This window comes from Ranitomeya variabilis, chromosome 3, assembly GCF_051348905.1.
Source record: "Ranitomeya variabilis isolate aRanVar5 chromosome 3, aRanVar5.hap1, whole genome shotgun sequence".
Lineage (NCBI taxonomy): Eukaryota > Metazoa > Chordata > Amphibia > Anura > Dendrobatidae > Ranitomeya > Ranitomeya variabilis.
The window spans coordinates 403,197,064-403,215,611 of NC_135234.1; the positions used below are offsets into that span (position 1 = coordinate 403,197,064).

The 18,548-nt window shown below is 42.1% G+C and overlaps 2 protein-coding genes across 2 annotated transcripts in view; one reads left to right on the forward strand and one right to left on the reverse strand.

Annotated features, from left to right (window-relative positions):
• The window catches only part of LOC143816164 (uncharacterized), a 589,616-nt gene that overhangs the window by 349,811 nt on the left and 221,257 nt on the right, over positions 1 to 18,548 (reverse strand). The window lies entirely within an intron of this gene.
• Positions 1 to 18,548, forward strand: part of BRIP1 (BRCA1 interacting DNA helicase 1) — a 554,995-nt gene that overhangs the window by 1,843 nt on the left and 534,604 nt on the right. The window contains exons 2-3 of the mRNA XM_077296215.1: positions 1,477 to 1,574; positions 2,713 to 2,824. Coding sequence (XP_077152330.1) covers positions 1,482 to 1,574; positions 2,713 to 2,824 — 205 coding nt within the window. The 5' untranslated portion in view covers positions 1,477 to 1,481. The remainder of the gene's footprint in view (positions 1 to 1,476; positions 1,575 to 2,712; positions 2,825 to 18,548) is intronic.

Sequence of the window (18,548 nt, forward strand, 5' to 3'; positions counted from 1 at the left end):
TGCAGGTAAGAGGCAGGTTACAGGGCTCCTGTCCAACGGCCACAGACTACTGACATAGCCGATGGGCCAGATCCTGCAAATTGATTTGCACCAACTCTGTATGTAAGTGTAAAGATATTATTAGTATTATTATAGCACCATTTATTGCATGGCACTTTACATGTGAGAAGGGGTGTACATAAGAAAAAAACAAGTACCATAATCCTAATCAATACAAGTCACGACTGGTACAGGAGGAGAGAGGACCCTGCCCGCGAGCGCTCACAAACTACAAGGGATGGGTGAGGATACAGTGTGTGAGGGTAGTCTAGTCATGCTGTGATTGGAAAGCCTATTTATATGGGATGGAGCAAGTGGCAGATATTGTTTTCTTTTATACCCATAGACTTTAAAGGGAACTTGTTAGCTGATTCATGCAGCATGTATGTCAGCCAATATTTCTCTGAAACAGAGGAGATACACAATATTAGTGATTGAGAGGTCCCTCCCGATGTACAAAAGTGGGATAGACCTGTCAATCAGCTAGAGCAGTGTGGGGGAGAAGCTGAATGGGGGTTGAGCCAGACTAGTTTCATCTCTGCATATGGTTTCCAGCCTTTTCAGAGAAAAACATACCTGGCTGCAATCACACAGTCATGCTCTGCTTTATGATGCAGCATGAATCAGCTGACAGGTTCTTATTAATGAAGAGAGCCACTTAAAGCTATCAAGTTGGACAGGTGCAGACAAGCGTATTTTCTGTCCGAGTGAGATCTGACAAAACATCAGATTGCACCCTGACCTGTTTACTGTGTGCATGTCAGATTTTTTTTCCTCAGACAGAGACTGTCCCAGAAAAAAAATTGCTGTTTTTGGCTCGCACTCGGCAACGCAAGTCACAAAGAGTCTGTAGAAACCATCGGACTGCCATCAGTTGACATTTAAGTGCACTCTGATATTAACGGACTGACAGACAAAATAGAGAATTCTTTTTCTCCCATCTTCTCATCAGAGAATCGGAGCACACTGTGATCACACAAACTGATCAGTGTGATTTTCATAATTGACCCGATTCTCTCTAACGAGTGATTTTACACTTGTCTAACCCTTGCCTTATATTGAATTATAAGAGAGGTGCACGCGTCCTAGCAGATATCTGCCGACATTATGCCATAAGCGCCGGATGGTGAAGTGAACTGTGGTGAACAGCAGTTTTAAGTTTCCTAGGGAAAGTAGCTGACTTTCAGAAGTCACAGGATTGGTTCCAGTTTTGTGTAAATACAGTTTATTTTGCAGTTTTCTACTATAAATAAATGCTGGATTATTAATTTCTGTACTCTTGGATGCTAGACTTTAGAAATGTTGCCATGATGATGCACAAGTGATGGGTGATGCAGATAATTGAGCATGTATGCTGACTATACTTTTTTAACTGAATATACGAAGGGATTTACTGATAGTTTATTTTGAAATTTTTTTTAATTTAATTCCTTATAGACAAAATGTCATCCACGTGTTCTGAATATACAATTGGCGGAGTAAAGATTCTGTTTCCATGCAAAGCATATCCCTCCCAGCTTGCTATGATGAATTCAGTAAGTACTTTTGCTTGTAAGGGGGTTGTGTACTACTTCAAAATCGATGACCTGTTCTTAGGATAAGTAATCAACAATTATCGACTCCACCGCCGAGCGGATATAAACAGTGTACAGAGCGGGAACACTAGGTCCATAGACTGTTTACCGACCACTGCAGGGTAAGGCAGCTCCATTCCTACTGAATTGGCTTAGAACTTCTGGGTGGGAGGTACAGTGGCTGTTCTTAATGTTGCCTTGGATGCCAGCGCACATATTCTTGGGAAATTTAGGCAGATAGGAGCAGAAGTGATGGATCAGAACACAGCAGCTCACGTAAAGCGATCGGTTTTGCAGCTTCAAAGCAGTGATAAAGTTTTTTTTTTGAGAAACCATGTACGGAGTGGCCATACTTTTTATAACAGCGTGGTATAATAGTGACAACTTTTCTTTTAAAGGGAGCCTGTCATGTTTAATAATGCTATTTACCTGCATATGTAGGGTTAGTCGGCAAGTAAATCGCATTAACATCCTGCCAGGCTGCCTTACTGGAGCAGCAACCACAGGGAGAAAATGAACTTATGTACTCCCTGTAGCTGCTTTCAGTCATAGGGGTAAAGCTCTGCGGAATATGTTAGCACTATATAAAAATAAAGATTATTATAGGGGTGGTTCAGGGAGCAATTACAGTCAATGCTCATTGTACTGTGAGTACGGATGTCATCACTCCTCAGCACTTTTATTGACAAACTGCTGTGTGTGTTTGTGCATGTGTGCGCAGAGCAGGATGTCAGTCAAATTGCCAGGGACTGATGACAGCTTGTGAACAGTGATTAACCGCTCCCTGCACTACCAGTAACTGAACGTGAGCGGCTACAAGAAGGATTTAAGTTTATTTTTTCCCTGTAGTCGCTGCTAAGCTGGCTAAACAGGATTTAAACTGATGATTACCCCTATATTGGCAGGGAAATAGTGTTTTTGCACATGACAGGTTTCCCTTAATTTTGTTTTAGCTTTGATAACTTTTACAGAATCCTTCCCTTCATTTACAGATTTTTGCTATAAGTGAAAATGAGAATTTCACCATACTTTTCTTATTGTGTTTTTGTATATGACAGCATTTCAGAGCCAAATGTGTTGACATTTTTTTTATTTTCAGATTATGAGAGGTTTGAACTGCAAACAGCATTGTTTGCTGGAAAGTCCGACGGGGAGTGGGAAGAGTTTAGCATTATTGTGCTCTGCTCTTGCATGGCAGCAATCTCAGTATGGTGAGTAATTTATTTTATATTTCATTGCACATATAATGACCCATATTTGGCATTCAGTTTAGCTTAAACATAAAGTCGTGATTTTTTTTACAGGCTTGTTTAAAAACATTTAGTTTTATTCTTTTTTTATTTAATTTAATTTTTTTAGTTCCCTTTGGAAACTTTAACCTGCAAACGTTTCCAGTATATACTAGTAATAGCGATCTCCTATGAAGCCCAGTCTGTTAGTGTAAAGATAGCGGTCATGGGGGTCTTCACTAGGCTGCCATGTCAACCTAACAGGATACACGTTTATGTAATGGAGGGCAATGGTTTCCAGAATGGTCGTGTTCTTTAGCACACCATGTGGTTAAATATCAGTGATTGGAATTACATTATAAGCTGGGAGAAGGATATGGGATTTGAAATAACTATAGAGGATTGGAGGTACTGTTGCGATACATTATCTAAAGGTAGTCACCAATCATCCCTAGTAGAAACCTCGTCAAAGGTTCTTCATAGGACATATCTGGTTCCATCCAAACTACATAGTATATATCCACAGGTTTCTGATTTATGTTTCCAAGGCTGTAACCAACGAGGATATATGATGCATATTTGGTGGACGTGCCCTTTGGTCACAGATCTTTGGCAAAAGGTAAAATCCCTAATAGATCAAATGTTTGGCCAAAAAATCTGTTTAGATCCGGCAATTTTCCTGTTGGGAGCAAAACACTCCGCACTCCATAAGAACATGCATAAACTAGTAAACTTTCTTCTTATGGCTACCAAAATACATATAGCTGCAAAATGGAAATCTTCTTCGCTATCTTATTATTATTATTATTATTATTATTTATTTATGTAGCACCATTGATTCCATGGTGCTGTACATGAGAAGGGGTTACATACAAGTTACAGATATCACTTACAGTAAACAAACTAACAATAACGGACTGATACAGAGGGGCGAGGACCCTGCCCTTGCGGGCTTACATTCTACAGGATTATGGGGAAGGAGACAGTAGGTCGGGGGTACTTATATGAGCTCTTACAAATTACGTTGAAAAAACAGTTTCAGAAATTCTTCAGGGGTAATTTTAGTCTTATTAATCATGTTATAAATAATGTAAGCATTTAAAGCTAATACATTGAAGAGAAAAATAATATGACCATTGGCCATCTCTTACTGTTTCGAGCAACGTTTTAAGTTTCGCATAGTTTGATGTTTGTATCAATGCCACCCTGGGTTTTATGGTAAAAGTCTATTATTTCCAACTTCTTGTTGTCACCGTCACATATAACTTTATCATGATTCATAGTGGACACTATGTTGGCTCAGTAGTTAGCACTGCAGCCTTGCTGAGCTATGGTACTGGGTTCAAATCTGTGTTTGCGTGGGTTTCCTCCAAGTACTTCGGTTTCCTCCCACACTACAAAGATATACTGATAGGAAATTTAGATTGTGCCAATAATGTCTGCAAAACGCAATGGCATAAATGGTGCTATATATGTGACAAAAATAAATACTAGAAATGCCTTGGGATTTTTTTTTTTGTGCTGAAGCACGTGTAGTTGATGCAGCGTCATTAAGGACTAGGAAGCTACCAAAGCAGACTGTAAACTGCCTTCCATACTTGTGGAAATATGACAAAAACAAACTTTATTGGGGTCCAATTGACTCCACGCGACGAAAGGTTAAATAGTACATAGAAATATGAAATATTTTATAGAAATTAGGATTGTACTTACTTTATAGAAGAAATGGTCATTGATAATTACCGTATATACTAGAGTATAAGCCGACCCGAGTGTAAAAGAGACAGGGTTTTCCTCCAAAAATTACTAACCAAGTAGTATCAAAAAGGAACACTCCCTACACCTCTATTGAGGTCCGATATTAACTATTATTGCGAAACTTGACTATTAATAACTAATATCCACTAAATATGCCTCAACGTTATATTTTCCTTATACTATATACTAACTGAGACAAAACAGTGTAACAATAAAGGATATTTATTACACACACACACACGTCTGCAGTCTATAACATACATATATATTTATACCCAAGCTGGCGACTATAAATATATATATATATATATATATATATATATATATATATATATATATATATATATACACATATATATACAAATATACGGATATCACAACTCTGATACAGTAATATCACTACAGTATACAGTGATATCCCAACAGTATCACACAGTAATAACCCACAATATCTAGTAATATCACAACAATATCACCACAATATAAAAACCCACAATTAACTGCCCGATTACCCAAATCACACATATAATATCAGCCCTCCCAATCTATAGATTACTAACCCTAAGGCCTAAGAGGTTACAGGGCCTAATAAGAAAAGGGGATACAGAGTACTTATCCACCGTGTGGGTCCATGATCTTCCCAGCAAGCCATAGAGCAAAAAGAGCCAGAGCAAATGTCTTGTGCCTTTTATGTCCAGCTAGAAGAGGTGTGTCCAGCCCCAGGTGTGTGGGGATGAGGTCACAAGTCTATTGTCTACTAGCATAAGTCCAAAATGAAACCGGATATACCAGCGTGAGGAGGGGGCAACTGAGCACATGTGGGGGAATTATACATCACTAAACACATCTGTACGTAAAAATATACATTTTGGAGCACTTCCCTTCTACACCGAGTATAAGCCGAGACCCCTAATTTTGCCACAAAAAACTGGGAAAACGTATTGACTCGAGTATAAGCCTAGGGGGCAAATGCAGCAGCTACTGGTAAATTTCAAAAATAAAAAGATACCAAAAAAAGTAAAATTAATTGAGACATCAGTAGGTTGTGCTTTTGAATATCCATATTGAATCAGGAGCCCCATATAATGCTCCATACAGTTCATGCTGGGCCCCATAAGATACTCCATACAAAATATGCTATCTACAGTATCTCAGCAGTAAAAGAGAGAATGAACAATATTATGCTTTCTGAACGTATCGAAGCAACCAGAGGTGATACCTGGGATGTATTTTTCAAACTTTGGAGTCCTTGGATGGAACTAGAACCAAATTCCCAATTATACAGGTCTCTGCGCCTCTCTCCATAACCCTCTTTATTATATGGTACGTCTAGACTGATATATTTCCTAAGGATAAATGATTGTCTTTGATCGCTGTGGAATTCTCTCTTGTTTGTCTTCTCCCCATTTCTAATTCCTTTCCCTGTCTATGTCTGGTTCCCCCATTAATATAATATTTATATTGATACTATTATTGTTACAATTTAGTGAAATTCCCCTGCGAGGGAATAAATTACATGCCATTTCTTTTATGATATCATTGTATTAAGTTTAAACTGTTTAAAATAAAACTTTATTGAAATTATTTATCAGTGATTGAAGCAAACCCCAAATTTGCTGTTTGAAGCAGGTGTCGGCTACGTAATCGCTGTATAATGCTGCTCTTATGATGAGCGTGTTATGAGTCTAGCTATAAAATGAAATTGCCCAACACCAACTATATTCATTCTCTGTCCACTCACCCTGATTGATAGCTGCAAGTGTGAAATAGCAGCAGCAGGGTCACGAGGGAACTGCCAATCAGGCTAGATGGCCAGAGTTTGAGTGTAAACTTAAAAAAAAAATCTATCCAGCCTTTCTGACACTTATCTATTGAATAATGCATGCAGTTAATATTGTAAGATCAGGTGTCAGTTCCACAATCAAACAGGCTGCACGGTATGCTCATCTGCATCACTGAACTCCTTTCCCTAACATTAAATGAATTTCCACTACTGGACAACTCCTTCTGAATCGCCCTCAGTTTCAAAAAAATGCTATACTTACCACACAGACTAGTGCCATTCTTCTGATATTGGCGGCGTGTGGTAACGGTCTTTAGATCACTGTGGCCAATGAAAGAATATACATTCTGACACAGAAGTGGAGGCGGCTGATTGGCTATAGTGGTCATGTAACCTAAAATGGCACAGCACTGATTTCAGAAGTATGGTGCCGGTCCAGGAAATAAGTTAAGAATTTCTTAATGTTATGATCCTTAGACCTGTTCAAAAGGGGTTTTCCAGTGGTAGACAGCCCCTTTTATCTGCTGGCAGTTCCAGTGGCGTCAGGAAGAAGGCATCATTGCGTTTACTAGCCAGCCTGGAGCTAGCCTGTGCTCTCCAGAATTTATTTGGATACTTAAGGCACTACTCCCCTGTTTTTTCACTTCTGGAGTGGTGCTTTAAAGGGAACCCGTCACTACCCCCCCCCAGTCGTTTCAAACTAAAAGAGCCACCTTGTGCAGCAGTAATGCTGCATTCTGACAAGGTGGCTCTTTTAGTTCTGGGTGCTGTAACTTGAGAAATAATCAGTTTTATAATTTGTCTGAAATACCTGTTCCTCAGTCAAGTAGGCCGGCGTTTCCCCCCTGCTTCAGACAGCACACAGCTGTCACTCACATCTCCTCACCGCTGTTTTCAAAAGTAGCCGGCGCCTGCGATTTTATCCCCTGCCTGGTGCAGGCGCAGTGAGCGCTGGCCGTCTTTCCTCATATGCAGCCCAGCTGACTGCGCCTGCGCGGCCGCCCTGCCTGTGAATCCCAGCCCCGCAGTGACTTATGATTTATTCACATTGCGGGGCTGGGAATCACAGGCAGGGCGGCCGCGCAGGCATAGTCAGCTGGGCTGCATATGAGGAAAGACGGCCAGCGCTCACTGCGCCTGCACCAGGCAGGGGAAAAGAGCGCAGGCGCCGGCTACTTTTGAAAACAGCGGTGAGGAGGAGGCGGCGCCCGGCGCCAAGAAAATGTGAGTGACAGCTGTGTGCTGTCTGAAGCAGGGGGGAAACGCCGGCCTACTTGACTGAGGAACAGGTATTTCAGACAAATTATAAAACTGATTATTTCTCAAGTTACAGCACCCAGAACTAAAAGAGCCACCTTGTCCGAATACAGCATTACTGCTGCACAAGGTGGCTCTTTTAGTTTGAAATGACTGGGGGGGGGGTGATAGGTTCCCTTTAAACGTAAGTCCTCAGCCCCCGGTCATATACGCATCCTCTGATGTTTTCACCATTTTTCGATGACACTCCGTTCCTGCGGCGCCATCTTGTGAGCACAGCATCTGACTGGCTGAAAGTCAGAAGCTACGTCACAAGCTCTCAATGCAAGACTATGAGAGCCAGAATGCGGCTCTCATTGATTTACATTGTTTAGTTACCTCTGGCTAGCTCCATGAAACACTGGAGCAGCTGGCAGCTCACAGACTGCAAGAGAAGAACTGGAGCGGCGACGTAACAGATGAAAACGCCGGAAGGGAGAGTATCAGACAGGGGACAGAGGACTTGGATTTTCAGTACCACTGCAGTAGTGAAATAAAAACAAAAAATGGTTTAGTCGTGCTTTAATTGTATTGTGTCATGATATTCCTTAGCACTGTTTATCTTAATACATCAAAACAGCCATTAGGTCTGAGAATTGCCCAAAAAGTAAAAAAAAACAAAAACTCAGCTTTTATAGTTAGATTTATTGCCTAGGAATACTGTATTGCACCCCGTTTATTTATTTATTATTATGGTTCTAATCTGTTCAAATTTGCTTTTAGAGAACGTTCAGTGTATTCATGAAATAAAGGCTTCCTTCTTGTTTTCGTTTTGAAAATAAAATCAGGGTTTATCTGTTACAGCTTTACTAGTTCTATGAATGACCATATTTGTTTCTCCTCACATGTACCATTGATTAATAGTTTTCTGTCTACACTGTGCATGGACAGAAGCTGCCAATTAATTATAGGGTCCGGGATAGCTGGAGCTCAGGAATATCAAGGATTGAAAAACAATAACTCATCACTGAACACACTAACTGATCGGCAGCAGATAGACCGACATTTTATCAAACCTACAGCAAGAAGCACAGTAAGAGATAAAGTTAGATCCAGAATTTATTGAACAAAACATATTTAAGATCGTTATATAATCAATATGCATGACTCTCCGCTATTATTTTAGGATCTTCATATCCTAATTAGAGTAAGGGTTTAAGAATTACAGCTCTTTATTATGTAGCTGCCTCTTTTTAAAAGGACAAAAAGTAGTTGGACAGTTATCTCAAAAGCTCTTTAATTGGCTGCATGGGCAATTCTCCCTTTAATCCATCATCAATAACATAGGTATAAGGTTTTGAGCTGATTCCATGCATTGCATTTGGAAACTGATGCTGTGAACCCACAACATGCGGGCAAAGGAGCTCTCTTTTCCTACTATATGCAGCTCTCAGTTGTAACAGCAAATTTCTGGTGACCGATTCTCTTTAACTACTTGCAGACTACCCAACATTTTAAGACGTTGGGGTTGCATATTACTAAGGACATTTTGGATTTAACAGCTGCACAGAGATCATACAGTTACAGAGTGGGGTGCTAGCTGCCAAAGACAGCTAGACTACCTGTGGAGAAGACAGAGACTGTTTATACCATCTCTCTTCAATATACTGAGCACTACAATGTACTGGTCACTGCAATGGCGTATTTGCAATTTTCACTCTGCAACTTCCACTGTGTTTGTCTCTGGAAAACACCCATTGTCAAAATAGTCACTATACCCATAGATGAATTCTCAGAGTGGTGTAAATTTCAATAAGGAGCCACTTGAGGAGTGTTTCTGCTGTTTTAGTACTCAGAGGTCCTGCAAATGGAGTCTGCAAACTATTGTAGGAAAATCTGCAAACGTCAAATAACGTCAAATTCCCTCCCAATCCCTGCCCTGTGGCCAAACCGTATTTTACAGCCACATACAGTACAGACCAAAAGTTTGGACACACCTTCTCATTTAAAGATTTTTCTGTATTTTCATGAGTATGAAAATTGTACATTCACACTGAAGGCATCAAAACTATGAATTAACACGTGGAATTATATACTTAACAAAAAAGTGTGAAACAACTGAAAATATGTCTTATATTCTAGGTTCTTCAAAGTAGCCACCTTTTGCTTTGATGACTGCTTTGCACACTCTTGGCATTCTCTTGATGAGCTTCAAGAGGTCGTCACCAGGAATGGTTTTCACTTCACGGGTGTGCCCTGTCAGGTTTCATAAGTGGGATTTCTTGCCTTATAAATGGGGTTGGGACCATCAGTTGTGTTGTGCAGAAGTCTGGTGGATACACAGCTGATAGTCCTACTGAATAGACTGTTGGCTGCTTTTTTCTTGCCATAATAAAAATTCTAAGCAAAGAAAAACGAGTGGCTATCATTACTTTAAGAAATGAAGGCCAGTCAGTCCGAAAATTTGGGAAAACTTTGAAAGTGTCCCCAAGTGCAGTTGCAAAAACCATCAAGCGCTACAAAGAAACTGGTTCGCATGAGGACCGCCCCAGGAAAGTAAGACCAAGAGTCACCTCTGCTTCTGAGGATAAATTTATCCGAGTTACCAGCCTCAGAAATCACAGATTAACAGCAGCTCAGATTAGAGACCAGGTCAATGCCACACAGAGTTCTAGCAGCAGACACATCTCTGCAACAACTGTTAAGAGGAGACTTTGTACAGCAGGCCTTCATGGTAAAATAGCTGCTAGGAAACCACTGCTAAGGACAGGTACCAAGCAGAAGAAACTTGTTTGGGCTAAAGAACACAAGGAATGGACATTAGACCAGTGGAAATCTGTGATTTGATCTGATGAGTCCAAATTTGAGATCTTTGGTTCCAACCACCGTGTCTTTGTGCGATGCAGAAAAGGTGAATGGATGGACTCTACATGCCTGGTTCCAACTGTGAAGCATGGAAGAGGAGGTGGGATGATGTGGGGGTGCTTTGCTGGTGACACTGTTGAGGATTTATTCAAAATTGAAGGCATACTGAACCAGCATGGCTACCACAGCATTTTGCAGCAGCATGCTATTCCATCCGGTTTCCGTTTAGTTGGACCATCATTTATTTTTCAACAGGACATTGACCTCAAACACACCTCCAGGCTGTGTAATGGCTATTTGACCAAGATGGAGAGTGATGGGATGCTACGCCAGATGACCTGGCCTTCACATTCACCATACCTGAACTCAATCGAGATGGTTTGGTATGAGCTGGACCGCAGAGTGAAGGCAAAAGTGCCAACAAGTGCTAAGCATCTCTGGGAACTCCTTCAAGATTGTTGGAAGACCATTCCCGGTGACTACCTCTTGAAGCTCATCAAGAGAATGCCAAGAGTGTGCAAAGCAGTCATCAAAGCAAAAGGTGGCTACTTTGAAGAACCTAGAATATAAGACATAATTGTCAGTTGTTTCACACTTTTTTGTAAAGTATATAATTCCACATGTGTTGATTCATAGTTTTGATGCCTTCAGTGTGAATGTACAGTTTTCATAGTCATGAAAATACAGAAAAATCTTTAAATGAGATGGTGTGTCCAAACTTTTGGTCTGTACTGTATGGGGTAATGCCGCGTTCCAGAGAAATAGTATAACAAATTATTGGTCCTTTTTACCCATTTCCATTTGTGAAAATTAAAAATCTGGAGCTAAAACAGTATTTTACCAATAAAACCTCCCTCCCAATGGTATAAAAGTCTGTGACACACCTGTGTTGTCAATATCCTCAATGCACTCCTAGATGAATTTACTGAGGGGTGAAGTTCCAGCACAATTTGCATATCAATTTGGCGTTCCTTCCCTTGTGAGTTTTGCACTGTGCCTGAAAACTAGCTTCTGACAACATATGGAGTATTGGCTTACTCAGGAGAAATTATGTAGCAAGTTATGTGGTCCATTTTGTTTTGTTTCCCTGTTAGGCTCACTTTGTGAGGTGGATCTTCTAAACCCATCGTCCAGATTGGCACACTAGCCACGGGCGTCCGTGCAGCAGCTAGGTGGAGCATGGGGAACACGGACAGCTGAGGACTGGGAACTTCAGGTAGACAGAATGCTGAAAACTGCAGGCAAGCAGATTGAATGCTGGAAAGCGCTGGCAGGTGGAAGAAACCCATGATACCGCATACACCAGCTGAGCAAATTGAGGTGTATGGAGCAAGCCAGAGTCTTCGCAATACTGATGTCTTAACACCACATGGGATCATGCAGGGCCATCTGCAAAGCCTGACGTGGAGCCCAACAGAGTCTAGCGGACCGTGGTTAGGGAAGCAAGGCAGGGTACTGGGATAGGCGCGTAACATTCTCTTTTTGAAAATGAACCCCTGTCTGACATTAGACGTACTATCCCGTCGAGGTGGGGTGGGCCCGTATGACCACCGACGAGATAGTACGTCATATGTGACTATCGCAGCTGACATCCGGCACTATGTGCCAGGAGTGGTCACGGACCGCCCCTGGCACATTAACCCCCAAAACACCGCGATCAAACACGATCGCAGTGTTCCAGCGGTATCGCAGGGAGCACGTAGGGAGCGTGCTTCCCTGAGACCCTCAGCGCAACGCGATGTGCTCGCGTTGCTCCGAGGGTCTCCTACCTCCTTCTCCTTGCAGGCCCCGGATCCAAAATGGCCGCGGGGCTGCTTCCGGGTCCTGCAAGGAGGTGGCTTACCAGCGCCTGCTCAGAGCAGGTGCTTGTAAGCCTGCAGCCCTGCCTGTCAGATCGCTGATCTGACACAGTGCTGTGCAAAGTGTCAGATCAGCGATCTGACCCTATAACATGATGCCCCCCCGGGGCAATGTTATAGTGTAAAAAAAAAATATTTAGATGTGTAAAAAAAAAAAAAAAAAAAAAATCCCTAAATAAAGAAAAAAAAATATTGTTCCCATAAATACATTTCTTTATCTAAATAAAAAAAAACAATAAAAGCACACATATTTAGTATCGCCGCGTCCGTAACGACCCGACCTATAAAACTGTCCCTCTAGTTAACCCCTTCAGTGAGCACCGTAAAAAAACCAAAAAGGCAAAAAACAATTCTTTATTATCATACCGCCAAACAAAAAATGGAATAACATGCGATAAAAAATACGGATATAAATAACCATGGTACCGCAGAAAACGTCATCTTGTCCAGCAAAAAAAGAACCACCATACAGCGTCATCAAAGAAAAAATAAAAAAGTTATAGTCCTCAGAATAAAGCAATGCAAAAATAATAATTTTTTTTATAAAATAGTTTTTATCGTATAAAAGCGCCAAAACATAAAAAAATGATAAAGTGAGGTATCGCTGTAATTGTACTAACCCGGAGAATAAAACTGCTTTATCAATTTTACGAAACGCGGAACGGTATAAATGCTTCCCCCCCCAAATAAATTCTTGAATAGCTGTTTTTTGGTCATTCTGCCTCAGAAAAATCGGAATAAAAAGCGATCAAAAAATGTCACATGCCCAAAAATGGTACCAATAAAACGTCAACTCGTCCCGCAAAGAACAAGACCTCACATGACACTGGGCCAAAATATGGAAAAATTATAGCTCTCAAAATGTGGAGATGCAAAAACTATTTTTTGCAATAAAAAGCGTCTTTTAGTGTGACAGCTGCCAATCATAAAAATCTGCTAAAAAACCCGCTATAAAAGTAAATCAAACCCCCTTCATTACCCCGTTAGTTAGGGAAAAATAATAAAATAAAAAAAGTATATATTTCCATTTTCTCATTAAGGTTAGGGCTAGGGTTAGGGTTGGGGCTAGGGTTGGGGCTAGGGTTAGGGTTGGGGCTAGGGTTAGGACTATGGTTAGGGCTAGCGTTGGGACTAGGGTTGGGGTTAGGGTTGCGGCTAGGGTTAGGGTTGGGGCTAGGGTTAGGGTGGGGGATAGGGTTAGGGTTGGTGCTAGGGTTAGGGCTAGGGTTGGGGCTAGGGTAAGGGTTGGGGTTAGGGTACAGTTAGGGTTGTGGCTAAATTAAGGGTTAGGGCTAATGTTAGGGTTAGGGTTGGGGCTAAAGTTAGGGTTTGGATTAGATTTACGGTTGGGATTTGGGTTAGGGGTGTGTCAGGGTTAAGTGTGTGGTTAGGGTTATGGTTGGGATTAGTGTTAGGGGTGTGTTGGAGTTAGGGGTATGGTTGAGGTTAGGGGTGTGGTTGGGATTAGGGTTAGGGGTGTGGTTAGGGTTATGGGTAGAGTTAGGGTTAGGGGTGTGTTTGGGTTAGAGTTTCAGTTAGAATTGGGGGTTTCCACTGTTTAGGCACATCTAGGGCTCTCCAAACGCGACATGGCGTCCGATCTCAATTCCAGCCAATTCTGCGTTGAAAAAGTAAAACAGTGCTCCTTCCCTTCCGAGCTCTCCCGTGCGCACAAACAGGGGTTTACCCCAACATATGGGGTATCAGCGTACTCAGGACACATTGGACAACAACTTTTGGGGTCCAATTTCTCCTGTTACCCTTGGGAAAATAAAAATTTGGGGGGCTAAAAAACCCTTTTTGTTGGAAAAAATGATTTTTTTATTTTCACGCGTCTGCGTTATAAACTGTAGTGAAACACTTGGGGGTTCAAAATTCTCACAATACATCTTGATAAGTTCCTTGGGGGGTCTAGTTTCCAATATGGGGTCACTTGTGGGGGGTTTCCACTGTTTAGGTATATCAGGGGCTCTGCAAATGCAATGTGACGCCTGCAGACCACTCCATCTAAGTCTGCATTCCAAACCGCGTTCTTTCCCTTCCGAGCTTTGCCATGCGCCCAAACGGTGGTCCCCCCCACATATGGGTATCAGCGTACTTAGGACAAATTGGACAACAAATTTTGGGGTCCATTTTCTCCTGGTACCCTTGGGAAAATACAAAACTGGGGGCTAAAAAATAATTTATGTGGGGGAAAAAAATATATACCGTATATACTCGAGTATAAGCCGAGATTTTCAGCCCAAATTTTTGGGCTGAAAGTGCCCCTCTCGGCTTATACTCGAGTCATGATCGGTGGTGGGGTCGGCGGGTGAGCACTGTCATATACTTACCTAGTCCCGGCGATCCTGTCGCTCCCCCTGCCCGTCCCACTGTCTCCGGGTGCCGCAGCCTCTTCCCCTGAGCGGTCACGTGGGACCGCTCATTAGAGAAATGAATAGGCGGCTCCACCTCCCATAGGGGCGGAGCCGCCTATTCATTTCTCTAATGAAGCGGTGCCGGTGACCGCTGATAGAGAAAGAGGCTGCGGCACCGAAGACAGGCAGGGGGAAGGAGCGGGACGCCGGGAGCAGGTAAGTATCGCATATTCACCTGTCCGCGTTCCACACGCCGGGCGTCGCGCCATCTTCCCGGCGTCTCTCCGCTCTGACTGTTCAGGCAGAGGGCGCGATGACGCATATAGTGTGCGCGCCGCCCTCTGCCTGATCAGTCAGTGCGGAGAGACGCCGGGAAGATGGCGCCGAGGAGCTGCAAGCAAGACAGGTGAGTATGTGGTTTTTTTTTTTTTATTGCAGCAGCAGCAACAGCTATGGGGCAATAATGGACGGTGCAGAGCACTATATGGCACAGCTATGGGGCAATGGTGCAGAGCACTATATGGCACAGCTATGGGGCAACGGTGCAGAGCACTATATGGCACAGCTATCTATGGGGCAATGGTGCAGAGCACTATATGGCACAGCTATGGGGCAATGGTGCAGAGCACTATATGGCACAGCTATCTATGGGGCAATGGTGCAGAGCACTATATGGCACAGCTATGGGGCAATGGTGCAGAGCACTATATGGCACAGCTATGGGGCAATAACGGTGCAGAGCACTGTATGGCACAGCTATGGGGCAATGGTGCAGAGCACTATATGGCACAGCTATGGGGCAATAATGGACGGTGCAGAGCACTATATGGCACAGCTATGGGGCAATGGTGCAGAGCACTATATGGCACAGCTATCTATGGGGCAATGGTGCAGAGCACTATTTGGCACAGCTATGGGGCAATGGTGCAGAGCACTATATGGCACAGCTATGGGGCAATGGTGCAGAGCACTATATGGCACAGCTATGGGGCAACGGTGCAGAGCACTATATGGCACAGCTATCTATGGGGCAATGGTGCAGAGCACTATATATATGGCACAGCTATGGGGCAACGGTGCAGAGCATTATATATATGGCACAGCTATGGGGCAACGGTGCGGAGCATAATATATATGGCACAGCTATGGGGCAACGGTGCAGAGCATTGTATATATGGCACAGCTTTATATGGAGCATCTATGGGGCAATGGTGCAGAGCATTGTATATATGGCACAGCTTTATGTGGAGCATCTATGGGGCCATAATGAACGGTGCAGAGCATTATATGTGGCACAGCTTTATGTGGAGCATCTATGGGGCCATAATGAACGGTATGGAGTATCTATTTTTAATTTTGAAATTCACCGGTACCTGCTGCATTTTCCACCCTAGGCTTATACTCGAGTCAATAAGTTTTCCCAGTTTTTTGTGGCAAAATTAGGGGGGTCGGCTTATACTCGGGTCGGCTTATACTCGAGTATATACGGTATATATTTTCACTGCTCTGCCTTATAAACTGTAGTGAAACACTTGGGGGTTCTAAGTGCTCACCACATATCTAGATAAGTTTCTTAGGGGGTCTACTTTCCAAAATGGTGTCACTTGTGGGGGGTTTCAATGTTTAGGCACATCAGGGGCTCTCCAAACGCAACATGGCGTCCCATCTAAATTCCAGTCAATTTTGCATTGAAAAGTCAAAGGGCGCTCCTTCCCTTCCGAGCTCTGCCATGCGCCCAAACAGTGGTTTACCCCCACATATGGGGTATTGGCGTACTCAGGACAAATTGTACAACAAGATTTGGGGTCCATTTTCTCCTGTTACCCTTGGTAGAATAAAACAAATTGGAGCTGAATTAAATTTTTTGTGAAAAAAAGTTAAATGTTCATTTTTTTTTTAAACATTCCAAAAATTCCTGTGAAACACCTGAAGGGTTAATTAACTTCTTGAATGTGGTTTTGAGCACCTTGAGGGGTGCAGTTTTTAGAATGGTGTCACACTAGGTTATTGTCTTCATCATATAGACCCCTCAAAATGACTTCAAATGTGATGTGGTCCCTAAAAAACAATGGTGTTGTAAAAACGAGAAATTGCTTGTCAACTTTTAACCCTTATAACTCCCTAACAAAAAAAACAAATTTGGTTCCAAAATTGTGCTGATGTAAAGTAGACATGTGGGAAATGTTACTTATTAAGTATTTTATGTGACATATGTCTGTGATTTAAGGACATAAAAATTAAAAGTTGGAAAATTGCAAAATTTTCAAAATTTTTGTAAAATTTCCGTTTTTTTTCCACAAATAAACGCAGGTATTATCAAAGAAATTTTGCTACTATCATGAAGTACAATATGTCTCTAGAAAACATTGGCAGAATCATCAGGATCCGTTGAAGCGTTCCAGAGTTATAACCTCATAAAGGGACAGTGGTCAGAATTGAAAAAATTGGCCCAGTCATTAACGTGCAAACCATGCTTGGGGGTAAAGGGGTTAAAGGCTTGGGGCCAAGACACCATTGGTTTTGCCATATCATGTATTTAAAAACAGGAAAAATATTCCAAGTGCGGTGAAATTACAAAAAAAAGTGTATTTTCACAACTTTTTTGGATTTTTTACCATGTTCCCTAAATGCTAAAACTGACCTGCCATTATGATTCTCCAGGTCATTACAAGTTCGTTGACACCAAATATGTCTAGATTTTTTTTTTTTTCAGTGGTGAAAAAATATATAATGTTTGTAATAAAAAAAAAAAAAATGCTATTTTTTGATACCCGTAGTGTCTCCATTTTTTGTGATCTCGGGTTGGGTGAGGGCTTATTTTTTGCGTTCCGAGCTAACGTTTTTATTATTCCATTTTAGTGTAGATACGATTATTGCATTTGTTGCGACGACCCAAAAAACTTAATTCTAGCGTTTTTAATTTTTTTTCTCATTACACTGTTTAGCGATCGGGTTAATTCTTTTTTTATACTGTTGGATCGGGCGATTCTGAACGCGGAGATACCAAATATGTATGTGTTTGATTTTTTTTTTTTATTTTATTTTGAATGGAGCGATGTTTTTTTTAAAAACATTTTTTTTTTTACTTTTGGCATGCTTCGATAGTCTTCATGGGAGACTAGAAGCTGTCATAACCCGATTGGCTCTGCTACATACAGGCGATGATCAGATCACCTGTATGTAGCAGAATACCTCACTTGTTATGAGAGCTGTCCACCAGGCCGGCGCTCATAGCAATCCGGCATTGACAACCTTAGAGGTCTGCAGGAGACCTCTGGTTGTCATGCCAACCCATTGGTGACCCGCGATCATGTGACGGAGTCACCGATGGGCGGATTTCTGGCATGATTGCCGGAAGCGCATGTTAAATGCCGCTGTCAGCGTTAGGCAGTGGAATTTAATGGGTTAATAGCTGTGGGTGGATCGCGATTCTACCCGTGGCTATACCATGCACATGTCAGCTGTTCAAAACAGCTGACATGTGCCTGGAAAGATGTGGGTTCAGCGCCAGAGCCCACATCAAAGGGGCTGACACGACGTGTACAGTACTAGTACGTTGCATGTCGTAAAGGGGTTAAAATGCTCACTACACCTCTAAACGAACTCCTTAAGAGGTTTAGTTTCCAAAATGGGATCACATGTAGGGGCTTTCTGTTTTTTTGACACCTTGGGAGCTCTTCAAATGCAACATGGCATGAACAGTCTATTCCGGCCAAATCTACCCTGTCATGTGCCCAAACAGTAGTTTTCCACCACATATTGTGCATCAGTGTACTCAGAGGAAATTGCACAACAAATTGGGTAGTCGATTTTCCTGTTACCATTGTGAAAATTTAAAATTTGGGGCA